The sequence below is a fragment of the Ananas comosus genome, linkage group 1 (assembly GCF_001540865.1).
Source record: "Ananas comosus cultivar F153 linkage group 1, ASM154086v1, whole genome shotgun sequence".
Lineage (NCBI taxonomy): Eukaryota > Viridiplantae > Streptophyta > Magnoliopsida > Poales > Bromeliaceae > Ananas > Ananas comosus.
The window spans coordinates 21185790-21203254 of NC_033621.1; the positions used below are offsets into that span (position 1 = coordinate 21185790).

A 17465-nucleotide genomic window follows, 5' to 3' on the forward strand; every position below is an offset into this window, starting at 1 on the left:
TGGTATCAGAAGCAGTGTTTGGATTGGGGATAAGGGGTTATTCCTCCCCTTATCCCACCCTCTATACCCAAACCCAAATTTTTTATCCGAGAATAGTAGTTCTCGGTTATCTAAAATAACCTGGTATAACTATCCCACCAACACATCCATTTTCTATATATAACTACCCACTATTTTTCTTATTCTATATTATCTATCCAAACGCTATTTTTCTTATTCCCGAAAATAACCCAATTTTCATCCAAACGCTATTTTTCTTATCCTCATACTTATACCTATCTCTATAATAACTAATTCTTGCTTATACCTGAACCAAATGCTACGCGGCCGACTTACACTTTTGGTCCTCAAACTATGAGCCATGTGACATTTGGACAAATTATAATTTACTGCAATTTGTTGCTCAAGCTTTTGAAATTATTGCTATCAAATTTCACAACTTAAATTAATTGACTAAATATTAATGTGTCGCTAATATAAAAGTAATGTGGCAGCATTGTGATTGACAATACGACAATAATTAAAATATCGCATTAATTTCATCTCAGTTATACATCAATATATAGTCAATTAAATTGGGTTCTGAGATTCGACACCAATAATTTAGAAAAATCGACCTAAAAATTGCAATAAATTAAAGTTTAAACACCAAAGTGTCACCACCCTCATAGTTTGAGGACCAAAAGTAAATTAAATATGTAGCAATTTTTTTCGTTAATAAATGGGAGAGAAACCTTCCACAGACTTATATTAAAGAAAAATAAAAGTTACCAGTACAGAGCACCACCCAAATGGAGTGTTTCACCAATAAAACCTAAAGAATAATATATCACTAAAGTACCAATAATCACTAAAATCTATCACCAAACAAACTGCAAAAGTAATTACCAAATAGACCCTAAGAAAAATAAACAAAAAAAATTCAAAAATTATCAAGATGCATCAATATCATGACCGCGATCCCTTGTTGTTGAGCCAGCATTTTTTTAAGTTACAAAACAGGCCTTAGAAAAATAAACAAAGAAAAATAAAAAATTATCAAGATGCATTATTATCATGATCGCAATCCCTCGTTGCTTTTTTTTTTTTTTGAGAGAGAGAAAGCTAGCATACTACTCATTTCGTTTATTTCTTTTATAAATAAACTTAGCTGGAAATATAAATCATTTAGGATTCGAACTTGAAATTTCGGGTATCAACTGCTAAGCCTTTGTCACTTGCGCTAGAAATTCTTCGTTGTTGAACCAGCATTTTTGTAGTTACAAAACAAAACAGGCTCTTAAAAAGGATAAACAAAAAAAATTCAAAAATTATCAAAATGCATCAATATCATGAACACAATCCCTCGTAGTTGCGCCAGCATCATAATTCCTTCTTCGTCTGAAAATACAAGAATTCCTTTTTTTTTCTCTTTACCAAACTATCTGCTCACATAAAAGCAAAATAGTTAATTAGTTTTCACAATAACCAAGTCAGAATCAAACACCTCCTCACCAAACAATCTATTGTTGTGTTCTCTTCTAATACACCAACAAATAGCCATGACTGTAATATCCCATTCTTTCATTTCTCCATTTCAACAACATCAGAGGAGAGCGAGGATTTTATTTTGTTACGCAAACTTCAAATACCACTACTGTGGTTTCACACTTTCTCACTTTAGTATTCTGTGATTTACAGTGTATCAATTTAGTACCCTGTGGTTTCATTTTTTTCTTTTCGTCAGCTCCTCTGTTGACATTTCGTTAAATTATATACAAAAAAATTTCAGGTATCCCAGCTAGATTTATCGAATATTTACTTTAATATCTTTTAGTTTTAACTTTGTTGCTGATTTAACAAAAAAAAAAAAATAATAGAATAGATAATAAAAAGAAAAAAAACAAAACCACGGGATACTAAATTACTACACAGGAGTGGTATTTGAAGTTTTCTCTTTATTTTATAAATATGCTTAAAACAAAGCCATATAGACCCCACAAACCAACATGTAAAAACGTTGAGGATTTTCATAGACCGGGTCTACTAGATCATCCCCTTTTTTTTAAAAAAAGGGAAAACTTCAAAAACCCCCCCTGTGGTTTCATGCTTTCTCACTTTAGTACCCTGTGGTTTAAAACGTATCAATTTGCCCCTCTGTGGTTTCGTTTTTCTCTTTTTGTTATCAATTTTATTATTATTTTTTTCTTAAATCAGTGACAAAGTTAAAATTAAAGGATACTAAAGTGAATATTCGATAAATATAGATGGTTATCTGAAGTTTTTTTGTATATAATTTAACGAAATGTTAACGAAAAAGCTTCCGAAAAGATAAAAATGAAACCACAGGGAGGCAAATTGATACGTTTTAAACCACATGGTAGTAAAGTGAGAATGCATGAAACCATATGGGGGGTTTTTGAAGTTTTCCCTTAAAAAAAAGGGTAAAATTAGGTCCGGGCCGGGGCAAAAATTTCTTCCAGAACCTTCCCACAATTAGTCATCTCAAAGAGTCAAAGTGAGGTATCTGTCTTTGTTGGTTTTGAGAAACTTTCTGCATCAAGATTAGAAGATTGTGTATGTTTGACTTGGACTGCTCAGATCTGCTTGTCTCGTTGAGGAGTTTTCAATCTGCCGTCATATGTTAATTTTGTCTTTATCTAAAAATTTATATATATATATATATATACATATATATTTTTTTACGGAATTTAATTTTTGATTGAAAATATCAAAGGAATCATTAGAGGAAGATAAAACTCACGCATAGTAATGGAGCGGGAGACTTCCCAAACAGGACGTCGTTGGAGAGCTCTCCACTGAAGTTTTATCTCATTTGAAAAATTATTTTCATGAATTATTTGAAACAACATAATTCTTTTCTTTTTTTTTGTAAAAATGTATAGAAATCATCTAAACTATGAATCTTGTTAAGTCGGTTTAATTTTACTATCCAATCTCTCAATTTATTTAATCTGAGTTAGTCAATAGTATTTTGACTTTAAAATTTAAGCTTATTACTTGCTTTAGTAAATTTATAATTACGAGAATTGCATAACGTATGCTAATTAAACCTATATAAAGATAAATGGTGTATTCATATTTTGAAGTCAAAGTATCGTTCGCTGGTTAAAATCAAATAAATTGAAAGGTGGGACACCAAAATTACAATTTTAAAAGATTTAATAGCCAACTAAAAATTATTCATAGTTCAGATCTTGACAGTTTTTCCGATTCGGCGAGGCTGCGCCTTATACAAACAATACCATGGGACAAAATTTTAGAAAATTCTACCTGTGTATTACTTACAGGGGTGTAAGATAATCTCAAACATCTAACAGTGGAAAATATTTTGAGCGGGAGATCTCCTACGATGTCTCATTTGAAAGCCTCAATCTATCATCATGCATCAATTTTATCTCTATCTAAGAGTTATATCCTGTACTCTGGGGTTTAAAATTGTTTTTTAGATTATAATATTAAAAAACGCCTAACGAATTATTTGATGAAGGTAAAATTAATATATGACAGCAAATCAGAAACTTTCCAATGAGGTGTTGGTAGGGAGTTCCCTACTCAAATTTTATCCCCTTTACCTCCAATTATGGGTAAAACTACTTTTGGGTTTTAATCAAAAAATTTTAAAGAGTCATGTGACTTAATATAAGTCACAAGATGACTAGGATGTAAGCTTTGTACCATACTTATTGCGTGCATAGATAGTGATGTTGCAATATCTTTTAAGTACCAATAATAATTTATAGAATGTGTTTATAATAAATCATATTGTGCTATAAGTAAGATAGAAAAGAGTCCAATTAGAGATAATATAATATNNNTGATTTTTTTTTTTTGAGATAAAGGTAGCATGCTACCTGCTTCGTTTATTTCATTTAGAAATAAACTTAGCTGGAAATGTGAATCAACTAGGATTTAAATTTGGGTCTCGGGTACCAACCACCAAGTCCTTTAGCCACTTGCGATTGAACATAAAATTATGAAATATCATTTTCTATTAGCTAGCTTTAGTCTTTTGTATAATTGATATTTCTAGGCATTTGATATTTAAAAAATAATCTGTTCAAACTGTTGATATTATATGAAAAGTTGGTGAAAAGAAAAAAAAAAAAAATGAATTGCCTCCCTCTACTATCCTTCAACATTTAACATGCAGTTGTTACCCAAAAAATCGATCTGATTAAAATGATAAGTTTGGCTTTTTAACAGCAACAACACGAACCGACCGTCCCTAGCGCAAATGGCAAAATGACTTGGTGGCTGGTACCCGAGACCCAAGTTCGAATCCTAGTTGATTCACATTTCCAGCTAAGTTTATTTCTAAATGAAATAAACAAAGCGGGTAGCATGCTACCTTTCTCTCAAAAAAAAAAAACAGCAACGACATGACTACATAGAGAGACCGTTTGATATAGTATAATTAGAAATACAGTATAGTTGAAAATATAATAGTTACAACTACATATATCTCGTTTAGATGAATGCAGCAGAAAGTGTGACAATTTATAAATAATTTATTTGGTTATATTTATGTAGTTGAGAATTAAGTTTCTAAAATTTTATCACTTAATATATATGATAGTGAATATTTTTTATTAAAAAATAAGTAAGTAGCCAAGCTTACCTCGTATTTAAATTACTATTTTCAACTGTAGCAATTGAAACTTGCATTCCACAAAACGTCGAATTTAGATTCGTATACAGTTATAACTAATTGGAATTGCAACTATACGCAGTCAAACGACCTCATCATGTTTCTAACAAGCTCGTCAAAATGGTTCATGTAAAGTCCAAGCCAAACACACTTTGTAGTCACCAAAGGTAAAGGAAGAATCCAATTTGAATTGGTACACTCCAAGTCCAAGCTCATTGGCTATAGATTAGAGATTTAGATAAAAAAAATATAAAATTTATCTAAATTATGAAACATTTCGAATTGATTATCAAATTTTTACTATAAAATTTTTCAATTTATTTGATTTGAGTTAGCAAATAATAAATGGACTTCTAAATTTAAGCTAATTACTTTAGAAAATTTAAAATTGAAAGAATTACATGCAGTATACTAACTAAACGTATAAAGATAAATAGCACATTCAAATTTTAAAATAAAAATACTGTTAATTGACTCAACTCAAACAAATTGAGAGGTTGCGTAATAAAATCAAAATTAAAAAAAAGTAAATAATTAATACAGATTGATTCACATTTCAGATAAATTTTATATATTTTTACAGTACATTCAGACAACTGGCCGAGAACCTTCGCTCCAGTGCCCACTTCAATCACGCCGGTGTCGTGTATTAATTAGCCCCACGTGTATGGTAATTAATTTTTGCCACGTACTCACACACGTGCGCACAGAGTTCACGTCCTGCGCGTGCACACGTGTGGCACCAGCTTTTAATAGAAAGATCCTGTCCTCGTTTGGTAGAAAAATATATTTTTACCTAACAGTAATTTATTTTATTTTAAAAAATTAATAAGAAAGTAAAATATATTTTTCTATTTTAGTGGTTTGATCGTATTTCTCACTTACTATCTACTAATTACTATAACTTCTCGAATAAATTAAAAATATATTCTGAATAAAATATTTATATATCCAAATAGTTCTCGGGTACTGATTGAATGTATAAATATTCTATTCGATATATCTCTATAATTTACTTCGAAAGCTTTGTATATTTGGTAGATAAGAGTGTGATTCTAAACTATATCGACTTTTTAAGTTATTTTTTTGGATAAGATAAATTATCTTGCATGTGAATATGTTATCTTGTCAAATCATAAATATCAAAATTGTTGGCCATACTTTCTGCCTTGTGATAGTAATTCCATGAGACTAATAAGTTTTTTTTTTTTTTTTTTTTTTTGAGAGATAGGTAGCATGCTACCCGTTTCGTTTATTTCATTTAGAAATAAACTTAGCTCGAAATGTAAATCAACTAGGATTCGAACTTAAGAGCTCGGGTATTTATAATTAGACATAACGGGAAGAGATCCAACAATAGACCTAACATCCAAATAGATTGAGTCAGGTTAAAATCCGTGAGCGCTGTGACTAACCTCTTAAGTGCAATTAATGTGCCCTTCCAATCAATATGTGTTTTTCGAATATTTTGTTAGGTCTTACAAACACAAAAAGTTTTCCATGAGCAAAAATCAAACTCCTTTCTTTACAACAGCACTAGAAAATTTTTACTCCCAATAATTTATTATTGGATGGCTTCGTTTGGGATTACGGTGAGATTGCATTACGTGTAGGGATGTAAAGCGGGCCGAGCGACCCGTAGGCCGCCTATCACGACGTCAAGCCGGGCTGGAGCACGACACGGGTGCTGTAGCACCCGTGCCGGCCCGGCCCGGAAAGCATTGAGGACCGTGTTGGGCCTGTCCTCTTGGGCCCGATGGCCAGGCCTGACACGGCCTGAAACGGGTCTGGGCCATGCCGGGTCGAGGCGAGGCCCGTTGGCCCAGCCACAAGCATCGGGCCCGTGGCGCGTGCCAGCCCGCCAGAATGGCCCGAATTGGGCTGGATCTCCTGGGGAGAAGGGCCAAGTCTTGCCCGGAGATCTTCCAAGGCAAGGCCCTTCTCCCTAGGAGATGAGGTTTTTGGTCCAATGGACCAAAGAACTTTGGTCCACTTGGACCAAAAACCACTCTTAATTTTTTTTTATATTATATATATATATATTAGGTTAAATGTCATACAGGTCCCTGCCAACATAGTCAATTGCAGAAATATCCCTGCCAAACGGAAACTCCATAAGTTATCCTGCAAAAAGTCTAAAGTTATCAGATATGTCCCTGCCGTTAAGGACTGTTAGAAAATTTTCGTTAACCACCGTTAAAGTACTTAACATGGTTAATTATAACGTAAATTTACGATTCTACCTCGTTCTTCTTCTTCCACCGCCACTCCTTCTTTTCCCTTTTCTTCGTCGCCGTCGATGGCGTGCGGCGGCGGGTCGGCAGCGACGACGACGGCCGGCGACGGCGAACTCTCTCTCTTTCTTTTTCCTCCTTCTTCCTCTCCCTTTCCCTTTCTCCTTCTTCTTCCTCTTCCTTTTCCTCTTCCCTCTTCTTCCATCGCCGGCGAGGGAGAAGACGATCCGACGCGACAGCGAATCCTCTCCCTCTCCTCTTTTCTTCGCTCTTCCTCTTTCTTTCTCTTCCTCTTCCTCTTCCTCTTCGCCTCTTCTTCGTCCCGGCGAGGGAGGAGATGCGGCGGCGGCCGCGGGCGACGAACCCTTTCCCTCTTCATCTTCTCTCCCTCTCCTCTCCTTTCTCCTCTCATTCTTCCTCTTTCCTTTTTTTCCTCTCATTCTTTCTCTTCCCTCTTCTTCGCGCCGGCGAGCCTCGACCCGCGCCGTCGCCGCCATCCGCTCCAGCGGCGCCGAAAGGAAGAGGAAGAGAAAGAGAATGGGAAGATTCTTTTGGAGGGATATATTTGTGAGGGCAAAATGGTCATTTCACATGAAAACTGTTAAAAAATAAACAGTTCTCTAACAGATGTTAATTAGGAGGACATATCTGCATAAATTAGACTTTTGCAGGGACAACTTATGGAGTTTCCTTTTGCAGGGATAATTTCCGCAATTCTCTATGTTTGCAGGGACGTGTATGCAAATACCCATATATTATATATATATATATATATATATTATATATATATATATATATATTATATATATATATATATATATATAAGCAGTATATTCAAATTTGGGTCTGTCGACAGACCCATTTTTCGCGGGAAAATTAGCGCCCATTTTTCTCTTTCCGTACGAAAAATTTTAAATTAAGAATAAAAATAGAAATAGAAACAGCAATGAATACGTAAGTTCTTCTATAACAGATTACTGATGTTGAAAATCCTAAAATATAAATTTTTCTATTTAATTTCAAAAGTAAGTTTTCTATAACAGATTACGGGTGGTGAATTCTATTAAAGATCTTTTTTATTTTATTTTAAAATATCTTTTTAGATATTTATCTATTTTAATTTCAAAATATATTTTTTTTAAGATAATGGATTTTATTTTTCTATTTAATTTCAAAATTTTATTCCTAACAGATTTTATTTTTCTATTTTTAATTTCAAAAGTAATTTTTGCATTAGAGATTATTTTTAATTATTTATTATTTAAAAGCATATCTTTCTTAATAGCGTGATTTATTATTTTAAATTTTTCAGATACATATTTGGCAATCATATAAAATATGGTCTAAAATTAAAAAATAATTTAAAAAAATTATAAATTTTTCTAATAATTATTACGTGCATTTGCACGTACATTTTACTAGTATATATATATATATATATATATATATATATATATATATATATATTATATATTATAATTAAATATTTGTTATATATAATTATTTTATAAATTTTAAATTCTAAATGGAAATAATTATTTATTTTATATTTAAATTATATATATTTTTAAAAAAATAAAAATATAAAATCTTTTTTGGGCTTGTAACAATCTGATCCGTTAACAGTAATAACTCGTTGGGCCCAAACCACCAATCTAAAATGCTTAAGGCTAATTATTATTACTAGTGTGTCTGTTACTTATAAATCCATAAGACTCTCCCACATTATTCGATGTGGGACTATTGGGATGTTACATAGGACATCAGTCCTAAACACACACACAACCCAAGATCACAAGGCGACCTTGACTTAGTCCTCGTCAGCCCTATACACAATACTTAATCTGTCATTCCGACCTTGGCTCAGCCAAGACTCATCTCACATTTCCGACTGGTGAACTGGCTCTGATACCAAATATAATGATCCGACCCGCTAGCAATAATAACTCATTGGGCCCAAAATGCTTAAATCCAATTATTATTATTAATGTATCCGTCACTTATAAACCCATCAGATTCTGCCACATTATCCGATGTGGGACTATTGGGATGTCACACGAGGGGAGTATGTGACATCCCAATAGTCCCACACCGGATAATATGGCAGAGTCTAATGGGTTTATTAGTGACGAATACACTAATAACAATAACTGGGCTTAAACATTTTGGGCCAGTGGTTTGGGCCCAACGAGTTATAATTGCTAACGGGTCGAATAGTACCGGCCTGGAGCACAGCCCGGCCCGAATGGGCACGGCCCACATTACACCTCTAGTTACATGTGGTGAGAAAGTACGATGGAAAAATACAAATATGTGTGTAATATTCACAGAAGTATATCTTTATATGCTTTTATCTGAACTCCATATTATCTAATAGTGTCAGATGAGCTTCAATACCAAATTAATCCTTATTCTATTTTGATCCAAATGTGAATTTTGCTACTCCGGGGCTTGGATTCTCCTATTCTATCTGTCTAGGCGTCTAGCAACAGGCTTTTCGGGTCGAATAGACGGAGGTGGAGTTCGAGAAGGCCGGATCCGGCCCAACTTTTATCGGACCTCCAACTACGGGCCCATTTCGGCTCGGTCGGATGAACTGGCTCGAGCCTCACCGGCCCGTAAAAAACCGGGTCGGGTCAGCTTGTTCCGGTTCATAAAAAAATCGAACCGTGCCGTGTCGTGTATGGTGTGTCCCCACGCCCTGCTACGTTTTCGTCTCCCCGGCCTCGTCCCCCTCCCCCCACACCCCCCAACCGATCCATTCGCTTCTCGAAATATCTCGATCCTCTCTCTAGGGTTCCTTCACAGAGAGGGTGAGAGAGAGAGAGAGGGCGATCGATCGAACGATCTAGAGAAGGATTAGGGTTTCCTTTGAGGGGTTACTATGGCGTGGAGGCGTCTCCTCACGAAGGTACGATCCCTCTCCCTTTCCCTTTTCCTCTCCTCGCGATCGATCCGTGTAGCGGAGCTGTTGAAGTTAACTATTTGTTGACGGATTCGAGATTTTGTTACTTGTTATGGTTTTGATTGATTTAGGGGCGCGGGTACTCTTTTTAGTTTAATTTTTTGTTGCCCTTTTTACAAGTGTTGATCTGAAGAAGCTATGCCCTTATTTCCCTAATTGATTGATATGGCTTAAAAATCCCACTATTTCTGTCAAATTATACGGTTAATTGTTTCGTTTTCTACTCTGTAAATTGGATAATGTTAGAGTGAAAATTAGGGTTCACGGCTATTAAGTTGATGGCGCTAAGAACTCGAAGTAGCAACAGAATAGATGAAAACACTTGCAAAACCCTTTTTTGTTCCATCTGTATGTGCGTCTTTTGTTTAAAAATCGTGCAAAACGTAACTTTGGTGTTTACGGAAGGAGCATCTCCTTTGAAGCATATATGATTTTGGGAGAGAATTTTGTGCCATGTCATCTTTGTAGCTTTCCAGAGTCGCCCAAAATCCTGAGTGATTTTAAAAACTGCTCTAGTGCTGCTTCTCTCAGCTTTCTCGCTCCAGTTACCGTCTTAAGTCTCTCTTCCTTTTTCTTTTTTTTTTCCTTTTTTGTTTTTTTCCCTGTTGCTCCTCAAAAGCCCTGTGACTTCTTATCTAGTGTTGTTTCTCTTAGCTGATTTAATGAAACTGGCTAGCTGCCCCACCTCCAAACCCACCCACCTGCACAGCCCAGAATGGATAAATTGTTTGTGTTGGCTATTATAGTTTGACATTTTCTGGCAAACTTGAACTGTTTGGACATCCTATCTTAGGCCTAGTTTTGGGGATGTCTTCTCTAAATGCACCTTCTTTCATACTGTGGAATGACAAGAAGCAGAAAGCTCATTAGCTTGGCCTATTTGACAATACGAAATTGTTGTTGGGGCCTTTACCAGAGAAGCATACTACGAGATGCTTCTCTGGTGGAGGTTGCCTTCACAACTTTGTAGCATCGAGGAGCCAACTTCTAGCATGATCTCTGGTTTTCTTAGAGCTCTAAAGCATGAAAGTAGATGCGTCTAGAGAAAGCAGATGAGTCTAGAGCAAGGTTTTAAGCGCCCGTCGGCACGGACAGTATCCACCGTGCCGTACCGTACCAACAAGATACTAGCACGATACAGACCACGTGCCGATGGCATAGCTCAAAACCCTCTGTTCTTTAAATTAGTAAATAATTTTCTCAATAAAGTTCAAAAAGTGTGATAAAAAGACATAATAAATAGTTAAAATATTCTGTTGCTAAAGAAAATAAATATTTCATGCTATTATGTGTTGGCACACAAGAAGTTTTTTTTTACCGGCACGCATCGGCACGGCTCGGCACACATCATGCCATACTATGCCGGCAAGTTTCCGGCACGACCCCGTGCCACTTAAATCCTTGGTCTAGAGAATACGTTCCCAAGCTAGACCTAATCACTGTTTAAAAAAGCGCGCCTAGGCACTGCGCCTAGGCGCCTAAGCTCTAGGCGCACAGGCCAGCGCCTAGACCAGCTCTAGGCGGGCGCCATGACTCAGGCGCGGGCCTAGGCAGCCTAGGCGCGTGCCTTGGCCTAGGCGCAAGGCGCCCTCAAGGCACGCCTAGGTAATATTTATAGTAACTGGTTTGGATCCAGATTTTATTGGTCTAACGGGTTGAAATATCTAAAATAAACCCAATACCCTAAACTAAACCCTAAATAATCATCAATTATCTCTCTATTCCCCTCTCCCTGTCCGCTCTTCCCTCTCCCGGTCTGCTCGACCCTCTCCCTGTCCGCTCGGCCCCTCTCCCTCTCCGCTCGCCCGCTCGGCCATCTCTCTCTCTCCGGCGCTCCCTCTCTGGTTGTCCTTGCTTCTAGCACTTCCTCCTTGCTTCTTCAACTCGCTCGCCTCTTCTTCTAAGATTTTTTTGTCTCTCCCTTGGCCTCTCTCTAGTTTCTCTTTTAGTTTTTTATGCGCCTGACCTCTCTCGGGCTTGCGCCTGCGCCTTGCGCCTAGGCTCCAACAGACCTTTGCGCCTAGGTGCGCCTTGGGCTTTTTTCAACACTGGACCTAATGTTGTTCCTTTGATGGATCACGAGTCTTGTAAATGCTGGAGAGTGAAGGCAAATTTTATCTGGGCAACAGTTGCATGACTGATAACTTTAGATATCAATATAAAATAGATGTTTTTGTTATGTGATGTCCTTTACAAAATAATTGGTTTATCTTATTCTCGTATGTTGTTTGTTCTAGTCCTCTCTTTATTATTATGTGATGTCCTTTACAAAATAATTGGTTTATCGTATTCTCGTCTGTTGTTTGTTCTAGTCCTCTCTTTATTAGTTTATTATTAATTGTTTTAATCCTCTCCATAAGTTCAATAATATAACTTCTCTTATTGTAATAGGTTGTGAAGAATCAATTGGAACATCCATACATTCATGGGTTAGGTGGTCACCCTCGTCTTTCTACACTCACTGCTGGAGCTAGTGGGAGTATGTAACATGTTTACTTGATTATTTCTTTAACCTTGTACTTGATATACATTTCAGATTAGTTGCAGAATCAATCTCGGTAGCTGAATGTATTACTGTCTTCAAGTTCACATCTCATAGTTTCATTAGAAAGATTTTCAAGTTTGCAATATCCAAGCAATTTGGCTTTTGATTTCTTAGTAATGCAGGGCTATGTTTAACCAATGTCTTAATCTAGTTTTCCGCTTATAGATAATTAGGTTATCATTTTGTTCCCGATACTGCCTTCCTATAACAAACTTAAATGTAACCCTATCATTTCATAGCCAAAGCAGCACTTCTATGAGTTGCACTTATGCTGTCAGAATAAAGTTGCCTCAGCTCAATATTTTGTTTCTCTCTTCATCAAACTATCACTTTATTTGCTTAATTCATTCATTTATCTTAATAAGTGAAGCGATAAAATAATGATTCTGTATTATATTTATTTCTGTGTGTTTTCTGATAGCAGGTAAGAGACTTAGAAACTTATCTGAAAGATATCAGTCAAGTTATGTTGGTGGTTTTTCTCGCAAACTACGGGATGTGGATGGATCAAATGAAGTTTCATTGCTTAAAGAGCTTTACAGAAGTGATCCAGAAAGAGTTATACGAATATTTGAAAGTCAGCCCTCGTTACATTCAAATCCTTCGGCACTAGCTGAGTATGTTAAAGCTCTAGTCAAAGTTGACAGGCTAGACGAAAGCTCATTGCTTAAAACATTGCAAAGAGGTAACTTGAGCTTTTGCATGTTATAATCTTGTAGTTTTAACCATGTGATTACCATCAAGGAGGAATTTTACTTGTCAATTGAGTAACATCAAGTGCATAACTACTACTAATATGCTTTTATTGACAAAGAATGCATTTCTATGGTGCCACTAGCATTTACTGTTTGCCAACATCAGATGTGTTTTGTTTTGTCATGTTGGAGATATCATCTGGATTTTTATGAAGTTCACTAAGCTACTTTACTATGGATTTGTTGCTTGAAATAGCAAATTTCAGTAAGAGAATGACAATTAAGCTCTTTCTATTTGGATATGCAGCATGCTGGCATTTTAGAACTTCTCTCTTTTGCGCTGCAGTCTGTTTGGATCTTTTTCTTGTCCTTTTATTACCAACTCAATTCTGTTTTTATTGTGCTTCATATGGAGATCACCTATTTTTAGACCTTTCTTGTAATTTAAAGGTTCGGTCAGATTGAATAATATTGTTTGACATGAGAAAAGCATGTCAGAACCTTAGGTTTAAGTTAGCACTTCTAGAGATTGTCATTCTTTCTGAAAGCATGCTAGATTTATGAGGTTTCTTATTTTAATTTATATTTGTCTTGTTGTTAGTACGATACATCACTCTCAGATATCGACTGTGAACATGTGGTTGCTTCATCCAGTTATTCTTGTAGCCATCCTTGAAACTTTCCAAGATGTCATTTAATTGTACAATTTATGGCTAGCTTTTCCCTTTTCCAAATATGTTAAGAAGTTACAGCTTGTTGATTCTGGTAAATAGCTTTTTCACTCTTCAACATCCACTGTTTTGTCTAGGTGGAATTTTGTTCCTTCCCATTTACTATTATTGCTTTTTTGATTGCTGCTGTTGAGTTTTGCTTGTCGTGTTAATTCAGTTGCTGATGTCTCTTCTGCATCTTATATGTCCTTGTTCAGTTACATATTTGATCATTTTACAGCTTTACCTTATGGGTGATCTTGTATTGAATAAATTTAGGCATAGCTAGTTCGCCACGGGAAGAAGAGAGTCTTAACAGTATTCCAGCTTTGAAGAATGTGGGCCAAATAACAAAGGATGGAGTTCTTGGTACTGCAAGTGCCCCAATTCACATGGTGACGGCTGAAACTAGTAACTTTAAGGAGCAATTGTGGCGTACTTTCCGCTCGATAGCACTTACTTTTCTTCTAATATCGGGTGTTGGGGCACTCATCGAGGATAGAGGAATTAGCAAAGGTTGTATTTTATCCTTTCTTTTATTTTCTTTTCATGAGATGTGATGCGCTGCTTTGTTGCTAAAAGCTGGTCTTTTGGGTTTTTAGTTCTAGTGAATGAAAGATCTCTGTGGTGACTACTCTTAGCAGGACTTGGACTGCATGAAGAGGTTCAGCCAAGCATAGATTCTGGTACGAAATTTACTGATGTAAAGGGAGTTGATGAGGCCAAAGCTGAACTTGAGGAAATTGTTCATTATCTTCGTGATCCTAAGGTAAAGAATGACTTGTATGAGTACATTATGCAGTTTATTACTTAATTCTGGAATTCGGAGGTTCAAGTTCTTTTCTTTTGTTCTCTTCTGCGGAATTTTTTCTGCCTTTATTGTTCCCAAAATCTTATGAGGTTTCTAAAGAAATTCATACATTTTTTCTTCTAGGGGTTCTACGTATCTTGTAAATACAAAGATACTGTCATTTGGTGACTTTTGTGTTGTAGGCTGGGAATAATCTTTTGTAGATGGCTGATTAAGAAGTTGGATGTTATTGAGTCTCGTTATTTATTACACCATTATATGATTTTTTTTAGTTCTTCATGTATCATTGTCTTAACTCTTTAGATAAGTCAGTGTCATCTCCAATCTTGAAGTTCCTTTGTCATGTCTCGGTTTCTTCGCCATGATTATTCTTCCTTATTTTTGTTTATTCTTTTACTACTAACAATCCATTAATAATTGTTTGCTTTTCATGTTTGTTACATGCTGAAGTAACTTGTCAGTCAAAATGTACAGAGTTTACTCTAACAGTAGTGTATTCTGAAATGGGTGCTGATGCCTAAAAAAAATGATTTTACTACCTATCCTCTCAGTTATTTTGATTTTCAGGTAAGTCTGTCTACTTTTGTTCAATCATAGCATCTGCTGTTGAGAAAAATAATAGAATATTCTGTTAGTTTACTGAATATTCTATCAGCTTTAAGAAAATTTTGTTAGAGAAGGGGAGGCTACTGTTTAAGTTCTGATGGAGACGTACTCAAATGATAACAACTGTACAGTTAGGTAGTAGAAGCAAAATTTTTTAAATTTTACTTGTAATTGTTTCAAAATGTACTGCTGTTCACGGATGGCCTGTTCATATTTTTGCTCAATGTATATCCTTGTTATAATTAATTCCTGAGCTGTTTCTGTTTTGTGTTCTAGCGCTTCACTCGCCTTGGTGGGAAGCTCCCCAAAGGTGTCTTGCTTGTGGGCCCGCCAGGCACGGGAAAGACTATGTTAGCTAGGGCTATTGCAGGTGAAGCCGGTGTGCCCTTCTTCTCGTGCAGTGGCAGCGAGTTTGAGGAGATGTTCGTGGGTGTTGGAGCCAGGAGGGTCCGTGACCTCTTTGCTGCGGCAAAGAAGCGATCTCCCTGCATAATTTTCATTGATGAGATCGATGCAATTGGTGGGAGCCGCAATCCTAAAGACCAGCAGTACATGAAGATGACGCTGAATCAGTTGCTTGTTGAGCTGGATGGTTTTAAGCAGAACGAGGGTATTATTGTAATTGCAGCGACCAACTTCCCTGAATCGCTGGACAAAGCTCTTGTCCGGCCTGGACGTTTCGATCGCCATATTGTTGTGCCTAACCCAGATGTTGAGGGCCGACGGCAGATTTTGGATTCCCACATGTCCAAGGTAAGACAAATGTCATGTAATATAATCAATTCATCCTGTTTTAAGCAGCTCTGCTTGTTTGCTTTTGACCAATTTATGTGATTCGATGTCTTTCTTACGATTAGAAAAATTGTGGTCGCCTCTAAGTAGGCTAGATGCTGATCGCAATTCCAGGCTTGAATTTTGTCTATAACATTACCATGATACAGGTCTTGAAGGCGGACGATGTAGATTTAATGATTATCGCGAGAGGAACACCAGGTTTCTCCGGTGCTGACCTTGCCAACCTAGTAAACGTTGCAGCCCTCAAGGCGGCGATGGATGGTGCGAAGGCAGTGAGCATGGCTGACCTCGAGTACGCCAAGGACCGAATCATGATGGGCAGTGAGCGCAAATCTGCAGTGATCTCCGAGGAGAACCGGAAACTAACCGCATACCATGAGGGCGGGCATGCCCTCGTGGCCATCCACACCGATGGGGCCCTCCCGGTACACAAAGCCACTATCGTCCCCCGAGGTATGTCCCTGGGCATGGTTGCCCAACTACCGGAAAAGGACGAGACTAGCATTTCGAGGAAGCAGATGCTCGCCAGGCTGGATGTCTGCATGGGGGGGCGGGTTGCTGAGGAGCTTATATATGGGGAGAACGAGGTAACCTCAGGGGCATCGTCAGATCTCCAGCAAGCGACATCGCTGGCACGGGCCATGGTTACTAAATATGGTATGAGCAAGAATGTGGGTGTTGTGACTCACAATTACGACGATAACGGAAAGAGCATGAGCACCGAGACGAGGCTGCTTATTGAGAAGGAAGTGAAGGATTTTCTCGAGAGGGCATACAACAACGCGAAGACCATTTTGACAACGCACAACAAGGAGCTCCATGCCCTGGCTAATGCTCTTCTGGAGCACGAGACACTATCGGGAGCGCAGATCAAGGCATTGTTGGCCCAGTTAAACAGTAGTAACAACAGTAACCAGCAGCAAGTGCAGGTGGTGGAAGCCCCACAAAGTACTCCAACTGTGCCGACAACACCTGCTGGAGCCGCTTCCGCTGCAGCCGCAGCTGCTGCTGCGGCCGCTCAAGCAGCGGCGGCGAAAGCCAAAGGAGTTGCCCAGCCCGTGGTGGGATCTTAGCGAGCAGCAGACGAGCTATTGAGCCATGGATATGTATAGAAAGTCTTTGCTGGGCTAACCGGATCAAACAAGAAGATGAAAACTGAAAATTGAGCATAATGTATTTTGTATGTTTAGATGTTCAATTTATGATGTTTCCCAAAGCATGTGGAGGGACCCTAGGGGTTAGAGACTTTCATGGCAGTTGTATTAACTGGCACTTAAACGATGCGAGTAATTCTGTTTTTGTAATTTTTTTAACCTCGCATAATTATAATATTATAATAAAGAGTGGAATGCAACTTTCTCCTGATGGAAAGTTATGCAGTGGCACTATTGCTTGAAACCGCTGATTTGGCTCCATCAGAAACTCTTCCATTATTCTGCTAATACTGTAGTAG

General features: G+C 37.2%; 1 protein-coding gene across 2 annotated transcripts; it reads left to right on the top strand.

Moving 5' to 3' along the window:
• On the top strand, positions 9601 to 17410 carry LOC109718574 (ATP-dependent zinc metalloprotease FTSH 5, mitochondrial). 2 transcript variants are annotated; one of them, XM_020244870.1, is made up of 7 exons: positions 9601 to 9796; positions 12242 to 12329; positions 12817 to 13080; positions 14080 to 14316; positions 14442 to 14569; positions 15494 to 15970; positions 16159 to 17410. In XM_020244870.1, the coding sequence occupies exons 1-7, from the start codon at positions 9770 to 9772 to the stop codon at positions 17083 to 17085; spliced, it is 2148 nt and encodes a 715-aa protein (XP_020100459.1). In that variant the 5' UTR covers positions 9601 to 9769; the 3' UTR covers positions 17086 to 17410. The 2 variants fall into 2 exon arrangements, with proteins under 2 accessions (XP_020100459.1, XP_020100467.1); XM_020244878.1 differs by having other exon boundaries at positions 9602 to 9796; positions 14445 to 14569.